This window comes from Prenolepis imparis, unplaced genomic scaffold (assembly GCF_030444845.1).
Source record: "Prenolepis imparis isolate NDT839.2.m4 unplaced genomic scaffold, iyPreImpa1.0 SCAF_5, whole genome shotgun sequence".
NCBI classification, from domain to species: Eukaryota; Metazoa; Arthropoda; class Insecta; order Hymenoptera; family Formicidae; genus Prenolepis; species Prenolepis imparis.
The window spans coordinates 334,664-347,419 of NW_028141163.1; the positions used below are offsets into that span (position 1 = coordinate 334,664).

The window sequence follows — 12,756 nt, forward strand, 5'->3', positions numbered from 1 at the left end:
TACTTTTAAATACAATTATTCTTTAAATTTTCTGATTATATATTGAAAGTAGAATTGTATAAAAATAGAATCAAAAGTAAAATCAGCACTTTGAAAGATAAGTTTATTTATTTTAACTTTAAACTTCATAAAATAATAATAATTAAAATAATATTAGACATATAATAGCATATATTAAATAATTTATATATTATATATAATAGCATATATTATAGTAATTTAAGTATAGGTTTTTCAATACAGTATACTCTATTTATTTATCATCACTACAAACTATAACCTTGGTAATTCTTATTGCCTTTTAAAAATACCAATGTTTCAAACATTTTGTCAGATAGAAGATCACGAGTAGACGAATGTATAAATCCCGTAAAAGAAAACAGTCTCTCTACAGGAGCGTAGAAGAACATATTAGACTAGTATTAAATTTTATAAACGCCTTTTGCACACGTGGGATAATAATGTAATTACATAAATACATTTAAATACAAGATACATTTAGATTAAATAATTAATTACAAAATTCAAGATACTTGATTATTCGGTATTTAAATACTGTATTTAAATAAGATACATATCTAAATACGTATCTCAGATACTTTAAGATACATATCTGCCCAACCCTGTAAATATATATATAAAATACTTGTATTTATATTATTATGAGAATTAGTATATTTTCATTTATAGTGCAAAATATAGTAGAGACTCAAAATTGCACACAAAAGTATAGTATAAGTCACATTATTGTAGAGATTTTATTTCTTTTACATAATTCAAGTTATCCCACACATAACAAATTTTGTTTTATTTTATTTATTTCTCAACGGGGCAATTTATGCAGTGGGAAATATTATTGAACTATTATTAGTATTAATTAAGCTGTTATTAATATAATAAAATTTTGCATAAAAAAAGAATAAAATAAAAATTATAAGATAGAAAGGTAATTATTTACTTTTAGAGGACCGATCTTGACCTTGACATATGCGGTTATTGTTAATTAAAAAGTTATTAATGAAGAAAGTTAACAGTATAAATGTGCGTTTAACTCTATAATTTGAATTTTATCTAACGTAGCGGTGAAATAGATATATTCCCACGCGAAGCGAAGTCCACCTCATCGTGATTTATATTATAGTTTGTAACCAGCATATAATTAGCATATACTCAAGAATACATTTTAGAATAATGTACTAATTGATGCGGCTCGATTATTATCTCTCTTTTATTTTTTGTATAATTCTGTTTTAATGAAAATTTTAATACAAAATATGAAATATTTTTACATGTTAAAAAAAACCTTAAATAATTTATGATATGAGATATGATATATTTAGTAGAAGACGTGATATATATGTTCGTCAAGAAAAGGAATTTTATGAAACAGCGATATTCATTAGCATCCACGAGGTATCGAGAAGGCCAACCACTGGTTATACGTTTACTTTTCAAGAAAAAGAAATTTCTATATATAATTATATATTCACATAATATATTCATATATAATCTTCTTTTTATACACTCTGTATCTGTTTATATATTGTAGTAAAAATAATACCGAGTTTTTTATTTAAGTGAAGGTTGTGATTAAATTATACAAAATAGTTTTTTGTGTGTGTATGTATGTATGTATATATAGGTATATATAAAATTACATATGATCTTTTTTTCCGGATTTGCAAAACTCGGATGGAAACTATGCAGGAAAAAGAAATTAATATAATAATTCTATTATTCTTTTTTTGCATTAAGAAAAATCTGTACATGCTTTACAAGTTTTAATCTTCTATCATTATCGATAAAGAAATTGATCTTGAAAATTTATTATCGATTATTATATGAAGATATTCAGAGATATATAATTAAAAAGTGCTAACATTTAGCAACTATTTATTATAAATATTTGGATATTTAATTATTATGGCAATTTATACAACATTTAATTGATTAATTTTTACAATTTAGAATAAATCAACGTGTTTCAAATATTTTCATAGGTCTAATCAATTGTCAAAAAAAATGTATTTCGTTCAAGCAATCTTGGCACTTTCAAAATGCTAAGTATTAAGTTGGAACATTTTTCAAAAAATTATTTCTTTTTGTGTGAATGAGTTTTCAAGAATCATCTATTATGTAAAAGTTTACTCTGATTCACACAGTTTCCGCCACTTTTTTAAAAGTTCAAGAATACGAATTTTATTAACTTGAAATTTTGTCCATTATATCATATGTGTCCAACATCTTTCGTCATCTGTGATTTATTTTTGATGACAAAACTACCGTACATCTTTTGTATGACACACGAGATTAGTTAGCTGTTTTTTTATTATATCATCGGTTTCATTATTGAGAAGTTATTAATTTGCGCAATGTTTACAACTTATTCATCAATATATAATGGAGATTAAAAACCTGTGAAACACTATTTCTGACGTCAATGGTAAAATGGGGACAACGAAAGAAATATATAAAAGAGAGACGCGACCCTATCAATCTATCAAGAACATGTATATACATTTGGTACTCTCTGTATATGACTGTTCAATTTCCTTTAAATATATATATATATATGTGTGTGTAACATTTATCGATCAGTGTTCGATGATTTGAATTAAAGATTCTAATGAAGAATTAGTGGATCAAAGGCAGAAATAGTGTAGCAGAGACAGATCTCTTCCTGGTTGAATCAATCTGTTTCCCTGCGAAAAAGTAAGTTTTTCTTTGTAAGCATAATATAATTATTTATTGCGCACATTCTTCTCTTTTTATATACATCGGAATACATACGAGATTAATTAGCTGTTTTTTTATTATATCACCGGTTTTATTATTGAAAAATTATTAATTTGCGTAATGTTACACCTTATTCATCAATATACATATAATGGATATTAAAAATCTGTGAAACACCATTTCTGACGTCAATGGTAAAGTGGGGACAACGAAAGAAATATATAAAAGAGAGACGCAACCCTATCAAGAACATGTATTTACATTTGGTACTCTCTGTATGACTGTTCAATTTCCCTTAAATATATATATAAAACATTTATCGATCAGTGTTTGATTATTTGAATCAAAGATTCTAATGAAGAATTAGTGGATCAAAGGCAGAAATAGTGTAGCAGAGACAGATTCCTGCTTCAAGCAATCTGTTTCTCCGCGGCAAAGTAAGTTTTTCTTTGTAAACATATAATATTACTTATCGCGCACATTCTTTTCTTTTTATATATATATTAATTATGATCGTTTCAATAAAAATAAAACTGTAGAGTGGACGTAATTCAGTTTTAAAACGATTTTGTGTGTTTGATTTATTGTAAAATTAGAAGAAAGAATTTATGTCTTTATAAAGATATATTTCTATTCTAGCCAGATAGAGCAAGATCGAATTATTCGAAGATCAAGATGCCTACTAAAATTGAAAGTGACATCGTCATCTCGGGCATTTCAGGTAATTATGCCGATTACGTCGAGCAACCGCGGTACAATCAATCAAAAACAGTTTTGTTATAGGAGTGAGATGCATTTATATTTTTTTTCCAGGTCGTCTGCCTGAATCCTCAAACATTGAGGAGTTTAAGGAGAATTTAATGAAAGGTACAGACTTGATTACCGAGGACGAGCGACGTTGGACACCGGGTACTCTCGGGGTACCCTCCAGATTTGCCAAACTCAAGGATCTCGGTAGTTTCGATGCCTCTTTCTTCAAGATACACCCTAAACAAGTGCACCCAATGGATCCGCAACTTCGCATTATGCTAGAAGTGACATACGAGGCGATAATTGACGCTGGCGTCAATCCCTCAACCCTGAAAGGATCGCGTACTGGCGTGTTCATCGGTGTTTCCACTTCGGATGCGAACAATTATTGGAAGAAAAAACCGAACATAGGTAGGTGCATTTCGCAAAATCGTTAAAATTTCCGTCGTAAAATCACATTGCAAAAAATATTTTTAAATAGTTAAATCAGTTTTTAAACGTTTAATCCTATTAATGTAAGAAATGAGATAATTCTTTACAATGAAACAAAAAATATACAAAGATTAAAATTTAAATAAAAATATATATAAGATTTTGAAATAAAGATTGATTAAAATATATTACTTTTGTATCACAAATACACATACAAATTTAAAAATAATATACAATATATTATGTACATGGCATTAATATTATTATTTAATGAATTTAATTTCATTAATTTAATTTAAAGTAAACACGATGACAAAACTGACAGTTAAATTGTTATCTTTAATAATAGTTTGCCTATGAATAAGGAATTTTTGCATAATATATTATATTCTCATATTATAATATTTTAATTTTGGTTATAAGAACGCTTCAAACTTCAGCCAAGCTTTAGCCAAGCCTTTTTTAAGTGAACAAAAAGAAATACTTATCATCTGTTTGCAGGATATGGATTGCTCGGATGTAGCAGAGCAGTGTTCGCCAACAGAATCTCTTACGTTTTCGATTTAATCGGACCCAGTTTCTCGTTGGATACGGCCTGTTCCTCGGCTTTGACTGCTATGCATCAAGCAGTCGTGGCGATGCACGCCGGCGAATGCGACGCAGCGATCATCGGCGGATTGAATCTCGTGCTCGATCCGGCTTATAGTCTTCAGTTTCATCGATTGAATATGCTGTCCAATGAGGGCAAGTGTAAATCATTCGACGTTACGGCTAATGGTTTCGCAAGAGCCGAAGCAGTGGTCGCAATATTTCTGCAGAAATCAAAGGATGCGCGCAGAGTGTACGCCACGGTGATGAATACGGCGATAAACACAGACGGCTACAAACCCGAGGGTTTCACGTATCCAAGCGGTGACATTCAGTACTCGATGTTGCAGAAGGTGTATAGCGAGGTGGGTATCAATCCCGAAGACGTAGGTTACGTGGAGGCGCATGGTAGCGGTACCCAAGCGGGTGATCCGGAGGAAGTCAGCGCCATTGATAAACAGTTTTGCAAGAACAGGAAGACACCGCTACAGATTGGCTCGGTTAAATCAAATATGGGCCACTCAGAAGCCGCCAGCGGACTATGCTCGATCGCCAAGGTGCTGATTGCGATGGAAGCCGGTGTGATCCCCGCGAATCTGCACTTTGCTATTCCAAATCCGAAGATTGCCGCGTTGTGCGAGGGACGTATTCGCGTAATTGACAAGGCCACGCCGTGGGACGGCGGTCTCGTGGGTGTCAATTCATTTGGCGCTGGCGGCGCGAATGCGCACATCATTCTGCGCAGCAATCCGAAGACAAAAATGTCATCGGCGCTAGAGACTGTTGAGTTGCTACTACCGAAGCTGGTAGCCGTGTCGGGCCGCACGAAGGAAGCTGTACAGGTATTACTGGACAAGGCAAATGAGCATCGACAGGACGACGAATTTCTGTCTCTGTTGCATGCCGTGCATAAGGACAATATATCGGGACACAACGTTTGCGGCTACGAGATACTCGCTCATGATGGTACGCGCGAGATTGTCGAAATAAATGATGATCAGAAACGTCCCATTTGGTTTTTATTTTCCGGTATGAATACTCAATGGCCAGGCATGGGCCGCGAACTGCTCGACATCAAAATGTGTCAACGTAGTCTACAGCGATGCGCAAACGTGTTGATGAGCCATGATGTGGACCTAATGAATATCATCTTAAATGGCAGCAATGAGACATACGAGAATGTGATGATTGCTACCGTATCGATCGTGGCCATCCAGATCGCTCTCGTCGACATGCTAACACTTATAGGTATTCGACCAGACGGCATAATTGGACACTCCCTCGGCGAGTTAAGTTGTTCATATGCCGACGGCGCGTTTACACTAGAGCAAACGATCTTAGCAGCCTATTACAAAGGCAAATCGATCTTAGACTCCAATTTAGAACTAGGCGCTATGGCGGTGATCAATGTGAATTGGGAGGAAGCCAAGAAGATATGTCCGCCTGATATCACTCCAGCCTGTCACAATTCCGCGGACTCGGTCACTATTTCTGGCCCAATCGAATCTGTGAAGAAGTTTGTAGGAGAACTGAAGAGCAAAGATATCTTTACTAAAATAATCAACTCATCTGGCGTCGCCTTCCACAGCAAATACATTTCTCCGACTGAATCAAAATACCGCGCTTCGCTCGACATGATCATACCAAAGCCAAAGCAAAGATCTGCCAAATGGATCTCCAGTTCGGTACCCGAGGCCGCGTGGGACAGCCAACTCGCACAATTCAGTTCATCGGAGTATCACATAAACAATATGTTGTCGCCGGTGCTCTTCCAGGAAGCGATCGCGCACATTCCGGAGAACGCGATAACTATCGAGATCGCACCGCATTGCCTGCTGCAGTCGATCCTGCGTAGATCGTTACCATCGACGGTGACCAACATCAGTCTCCAAAAACAAAATCACCCAAACAATCTGATCTTTCTACTGTCTAATGTGGGAAAGATGTACATGGCCGGCGCGCAACCTGATATCTCCAAACTATATCCACCGATCAGTTTTCCCGTTAGTCGCGGAACACCAATGATCGGACCTCTGATCAAATGGGACCACTCCGCCACATGGGAGGTACCCAATTTCAATCAGAAGAAACAATTGTCTGGGGAGCACGTTGTGGAAGTAAATTTGTCGAGAGAAACAGACGCGTATCTAGCGGGACACAGAATCGACGGGCGATATGTCTTCCCGGGCGCCGGCCTCCTTGTGATGGTTTGGAAAGTTTTCGCGAAACTACATGATACCGATTTCGAGCTACTGCCAATAATCTTCGAGAACGTGTGGTTCCAGCGTGTTACCTTCGTACCGGAGAAGAAAACGATCAAGTTCTCGGTAAATATTCTTGAGAGAAAGGGCGACTTCGAAATCCGCGAATCCGATTCGATTGTTGTCAGCGGGAACATCCGCGTTGTCGAGGCCACCGAGAAAGATCAGCTGAATCTGGCGCCGCTTCCGATGCCACCCGCCGGATTTTTATTGAACACTGAGGACGTTTATAAGGAATTGAGATTGCGCGGATACGAATACAGCGGTGTTTTCGAGGGGATAAAATCCTGCGACAGTTCCATCACCATCGGCGAGTTACGCTGGTTCAACGAATGGTCCTCGTACATAGATAACATGTTTCAGTTTAAATTATTGTCCATCGATCGGAAATTGGTGTATGGCTCGAAGGTCCGCTACGCCGTGATTGATCCTTTGCTTCACAAACAATTGGTCGAGGAGTTACCGAAAAACGCTGGATTACCGGTATATCACTATAAAAACGTCGATATCGTTAAATCGGGGGGTCTCGAATTAAGAGGGATGAAACCTACCACGCCTCAGCGACAGCAGATTCAAATCAAACCCAAGTACGAACGTTACGTTTTCGTGCCATACGAAAATGCGCGCAGCCTGGTCTTGAAAGATTCAACGAGAGAGAAGCTGCACGCGCTCACTGTGCTGTTGCAAATTGCGTGTGAAAACATAACGACGTCGAGAATCAAGGCCATGGAAGTCGCGAATAGCCGAGCCGCGAGAAATCTCTTGTCGCCGCTTATAAGCGATATTTTCGATGCAGAGCCTTTAGTCAACGTAAGTATACTCGCTACAAAATTTGTATGTCATCAATTTTTACAAGAGGAAATTTTATTACATATATCATAAGTCTTTTTCTTCGAGTGTTCTAAGTACATAAAAACATGTCGCTTCTGTTGTTTTAGATTGACCTACAAGTGGCCGTCAGTTCCGCGATTGACGATTACACGACAAGTTTCAATGAAATGAACGTTAATGTTAACGTAATGGCATGGGATGCGAACGATGCATTCTCAGGTCCAAATGTGCATCTCGTCATAGCGGCTGACGTTCTCTCTGGCCAATCTTATACCGTTCTCAAAAACTTGGCGACTGCCTTAAATTCCAGTTGCTTTATTCTTCTGGAAGAGACTGCCACGCAACTCGACTTGAAGACCGCACTGAAGGAAGCGAATCTGATGCTGGTCGGTAAACAAATCGATACCTCGGGAAAGAGTTACATCTTGTTGAAAAAACCAAGGAAGAAGCGAGAACCGATCGTAATACAGATCACGGAAAAGAATTTCTCATGGTTGGAAAATGCAAAAGCGGTGTTGAGAAAATACGACAGCAATAGTCAAGAAGTGCTTTTTGTATCCCAAGGCGAAGAGTTATTCGGTAAAATAATAAGCGAAATTATATACAAATATGCTTATCTGCATGCTTATATATAATATTTCTTTAAATGATTTAAAAAACTCATTTTTTTAATTTTTAAAAATATTCCTCTAAAAATTATCTTTTTTTTTTCGAATTTTATCCGAGCATCTATCAGCAACATCTTGTCACTTTTTATTCGCAGGTCAAGTTGGATTCATGACCTGCATCCGGCGCGAGATCGCAAACGTGCGTTATGTTTTCATCCAGGACAGCAACGCTCTCACATTCGATTTATCCTCGCAGTTCTACGCGCAGCAACTGGAAAAAGGATTAATGGCTAATGTTTTGAAGGGAGGTCAATGGGGCAGTTATCGACACTTGCAATTAGATCAGCATAACGACGTGCGAGTGGAGCACGCCTATGTGAGTGCACGGACAACGGGAGATTTGAGTAGCCTGGAATGGATTCAAAGTCCGTTAACATATTCTCAGACTAAACATTCAGATAGATTCTGCAGTGTGTACTATGCGTCGTTAAACTTCAGGTAAATTTCGGCAAACATTATTCTTTGCTTGTTCGACTGATAATAAACGGGGATCGTATGTTGTCATGATGATAAATACTTGTTGAATGAATTTTAAACTAAATGAATTTTGTATTATTGTATTAACAGGGATATTTTGCTGGCGATCGGTAGACTGCCAACGAACGCTCTTTCATCGTTAGGGATTGTTGCAGAAGACTCCAGATTAGGACTAGAGTTCTCCGGGAGAGACGCAAACGGCTGTAGAGTGATGGGTTTAGCCAAATCTAGAGGATTGGTGACCACCGTGCTGCCGGATTCCGGTTTTCTTTGGAAGGTACCTGACAAGTGGACGTTGGAGCAGGCGGCGACAATACCGGTCGCTTACGTCATCAGTTACTACGCTTTGTTTGTACGGGGCCGATTGAAAGCGGACGAAAGCGTGTTGATTCACAGCGGCGCGGGCGGCATCGGTCAAGCGGCGATCACCATTGCTCTGCATGCCGGCTGCACGGTCTTTACTACCGTCGGCACTCCGGAGAAACGGCAGTTTCTCAAGAGTACCTTTCCGCAATTGAATGAGAAGCACATCGGCAATTCTCGAGATACGAGTTTCGAGTATCTGATCTCCGACCAGACCCAGGGACGTGGAGTCGATGTGGTATTGAATTCGCTAGCAGAAGAAAAACTGCATGCCAGCATGCGGTGCCTCGCGAAGAACGGTCGTTTCCTCGAGATCGGGAAACACGACATGTTGAATGGCAATCGTGTAGATATGTCGGTATTTTTAAAGAATATCTCCTTCCACGGTATACTGTTGGAGACGCTGCTCGAGGAAGGCGAAAACAAGCTCGAAACGATTAGACTGATCACGGAGGGAATTGCGAAAGGTGTAGTGCGTCCATTGCCGACGACCGTATTTCCGAAGCGAAACCTCGAGGAGGGATTCAGATTTATGATGACGGGCCAGCATATCGGTAAGATACTGCTGAAGATTCGACAGGAAGAGCAGCGAAAACATATGCTGCCGATGTCGAGGATGATGACGGCCGTATCGCGCTCCTACATGAATCCGGAGAAGTCGTATGTGCTGATCGGCGGTCTCGGTGGATTCGGTCTGGAACTAGCCAATTGGATGATCGCCCGCGGCACTAGAATTATCGTTCTCGTGTCGCGTACCGGCATACGCACCGGTTATCAGACGTCGCGCGTGCGAAGTTGGCGTGAGAGTGGCGTCAAAGTCGTCATCTCCACGGCGGACATCACGACGCCTTCGGGCGCCCTACGTTTGATCGAGGAGAGTAATCGACTGGCTCCGATAGGCGGTATATTTAATCTGGCTGTTGTGCTACACGACGCTTTGTTCGAGAACTTGCAGGTGGCCGATTTCGAGGCTGTCAATTTGTCAAAAGTCGAGGGTACGAGGAATCTGGACATGGCATCGAGAAAGTTCTGTCCGTCATTGGATTATTTCGTCGTGTTCTCATCCATATCGTGCGGCCGTGGCAATCCGGGTCAATCCAATTATGGTCTCGCAAATTCGGCCATGGAGAGAATGATGGAGCAGAGACATGCCGCCGGTTTGCCCGGTCTCGCTATTCAATGGGGTATTATAGGAGACGTCGGATTATATATAGGTGAGGCTTATTTTTTTTCTATTTCTTTCAATGATTCTCGGATCTCATTGCTCATTGCTCATGATTCTATAAGCTCTACCTATATACATATAGAAATGCCTTTATAAAAAAAATTATATAATGGTTTGCACGACTCTGAAGAAAATAATTATTATATATTATATTTTTATTAATAGAAACATAAACAGAAACTACTTTGTATTGCAAGAAAGATATAAACACAATAAAGTAAAAGTTATAGATAAATTATTAGTACAAAATAATTACAAACTAAATATATAATGTTATATTGTTCAAAAAATAAAAAACACAAAGATAACCCTGGTGCGGTCCCTGGTGTTCTCTATATTTTCATACGGAGTGGAGGTATGGACCATCAAGGCGGCGGACAGACACCGCATAGACGCGTTCGAGATGTGGTGCTGGAGAAGGATGCTAGGCATCCCTTGGACGGCAAGAAGAACGAACCTGTCAATTCTTAATGAATTTAACGTCACCGACCGACTGTCCACTATATGCCGCAGACGAGTTCTCCAATATTTCGGTCACATCACACGAAGAAACCGGACTCTCCAATACTTCGGTCACATCACACGAAGAAACAGGATAACTTAGAAAAACTGATAGTGCAGGGTAAGGTTGAAGGGAGGAGACCTAGAGGCCGTTCTCCATCGCGCTGGCTAGATCAAATAAAAGAGATCACGGGCCAACCATTGCAAAAGAATCTCCGAGAGGCCAACGTTGGACGACGGTGGTTCGTCACTGCACATGACCATAATGTCACGATTCTTCAGGCATGAAGATACGACGAGGAAGAAGATATTGTTCAAATAATGTTATATTAAAAAAGAAAGATAACACAAAGTAAATCTTTAAAAAAATATAATATCTTGGCCAGATCAAAATCAATAATAATCATTTGTTATATTCGATATCACTCTACGATATTCTTATTTTTTACAGATACGATGAAAAATAAAAACATCGATGTAGGTATTTTACCACAACGTATGAGCAGCTGCCTTGCAACCATGGACAACTTTCTTCGAGAACCGTATCCGATACTCTCATCCACGGTGATAGCCGAGAAACAAAAATCCGTGAACGGCGACAAAGTTGATTTTATTCAAGTCATTGCCAGTATCCTCGGTTTTGAAAACGTCTATTCGATAAATTTCAATGACAGCTTCGATAAACTCGGCATCGATTCGCTGGGCTACACGGAGATAAAGCAGATTCTTGAAAGAGAATATGATATCACATTATCGTTCCGAGAGATACAAGCCTTGACGATAGGCAAATTACGAGATTTATTAACGGCGAGCGATGTATCTGGCAATTCTTCAAAGAGTTAAAAAACTGTGAAGAGGACCAAGTCTCTCACTACAGTATATACAGGGTGTCCCATAATTCGCGAACCACCCGTCAGTTGCAGGTAGAGCATGTTGAACTGAATAGAAAAGTCCTCTACCATTTTGCGATTTTCGCAATAATTAATGAGAAATAAATTAAAGAAGATCAGCCAATTCGCGTGACGACGGCGAGAAAAGACAGCCCAGTTTCATATCGTTACTAAGCATGCGGCGAAAAGAAACAGTATAATGTTACACGGTTGCTAGGCGCGCGATGAAGCGGGGAGGAGCGCTTTACAAAAGACAATACTACATACGAGTAGCGCTAACTCTGGACCCCCGAGTGGGCTGTCTCTTCTCGCTGCACGCTTATCATCGCTCGAATTGGCTGATTTTCTTTAATTTATTTCTCATTAATTATTGAGAAAAATCGCAAAATGGTAGAGGACTTTTTTAATCAGTTTAACCTACTCTACCTGCAACTGACGGGTGGTTCGCGAATTATGGGACATCCTGTATATATATATATCTTTTAAATATTCTCTTTTTTTTAACTCTTCTTTCTAATATCTGAATGTGATGGTGATTGTATTGTACTGTACTTTATAAAATTAATTTAATTTCTCTAAATTATACAATATACGATAATAAGAACAGAGAATATCCATGCATCAACAGAAGCAGATAGATATTAGGGGATAACAATAGATGATAGTCTTTGCTTCTATTGATTAATATTTTCTATTTTTTGTTTCTATTGCTTGTACTTTTGTATTGTGCAAGATTTTTTCTATTGTGCGCAGGGCCTTAATCTTGTATTTATATATATATATAAACATGTACATGTTTAATACAATGATGAATTTTAAATAAATATAATGAATTTTAAACATTCGAATTTTCAATAAATGAGTAGCGATTGATTCTCGAATAAAGAATTTCTAGTTTCTATCAAGATTATAGAAGAATTCTGATAGCCAATCGATACGTCTGATAAACATTTTATCGAATGAGTGTAAAATCAGTTTAACAAATCTTTTCATTATTTGAAAATAGCCAATTCAAAATGAAACTCTTTGGGCTT

The 12,756-nt window shown here is 38.1% G+C and overlaps 1 protein-coding gene across 4 annotated transcripts; it reads left to right on the forward strand.

Annotated features, from left to right (window-relative positions):
- Positions 1-1,998: 1,998 nt before the first annotated feature.
- Positions 1,999-12,562, forward strand: LOC145936865 (fatty acid synthase-like). 4 transcript variants are annotated; one of them, XR_014425444.1, is made up of 9 exons: positions 1,999-3,173; positions 3,376-3,457; positions 3,550-3,897; positions 4,420-7,577; positions 7,706-8,177; positions 8,362-8,704; positions 8,834-10,320; positions 10,636-11,184; positions 11,284-11,409. XR_014425444.1 is itself a non-coding variant. In XM_083039514.1 (8 exons), the coding sequence occupies exons 2-8, from the start codon at positions 3,412-3,414 to the stop codon at positions 10,800-10,802; spliced, it is 6,021 nt and encodes a 2,006-aa protein (XP_082895640.1). In that variant the 5' UTR covers positions 1,999-3,173; positions 3,376-3,411; the 3' UTR covers positions 10,803-11,426. The 4 variants fall into 4 exon arrangements, 3 of the variants coding, with proteins under 3 accessions (XP_082895640.1, XP_082895638.1, XP_082895639.1); XM_083039514.1 differs by having other exon boundaries at positions 10,636-11,426; XM_083039512.1 differs by lacking the exon at positions 10,636-11,184 and having other exon boundaries at positions 2,002-3,173; positions 11,284-12,562.
- Positions 12,563-12,756: the final 194 nt, after the last annotated feature.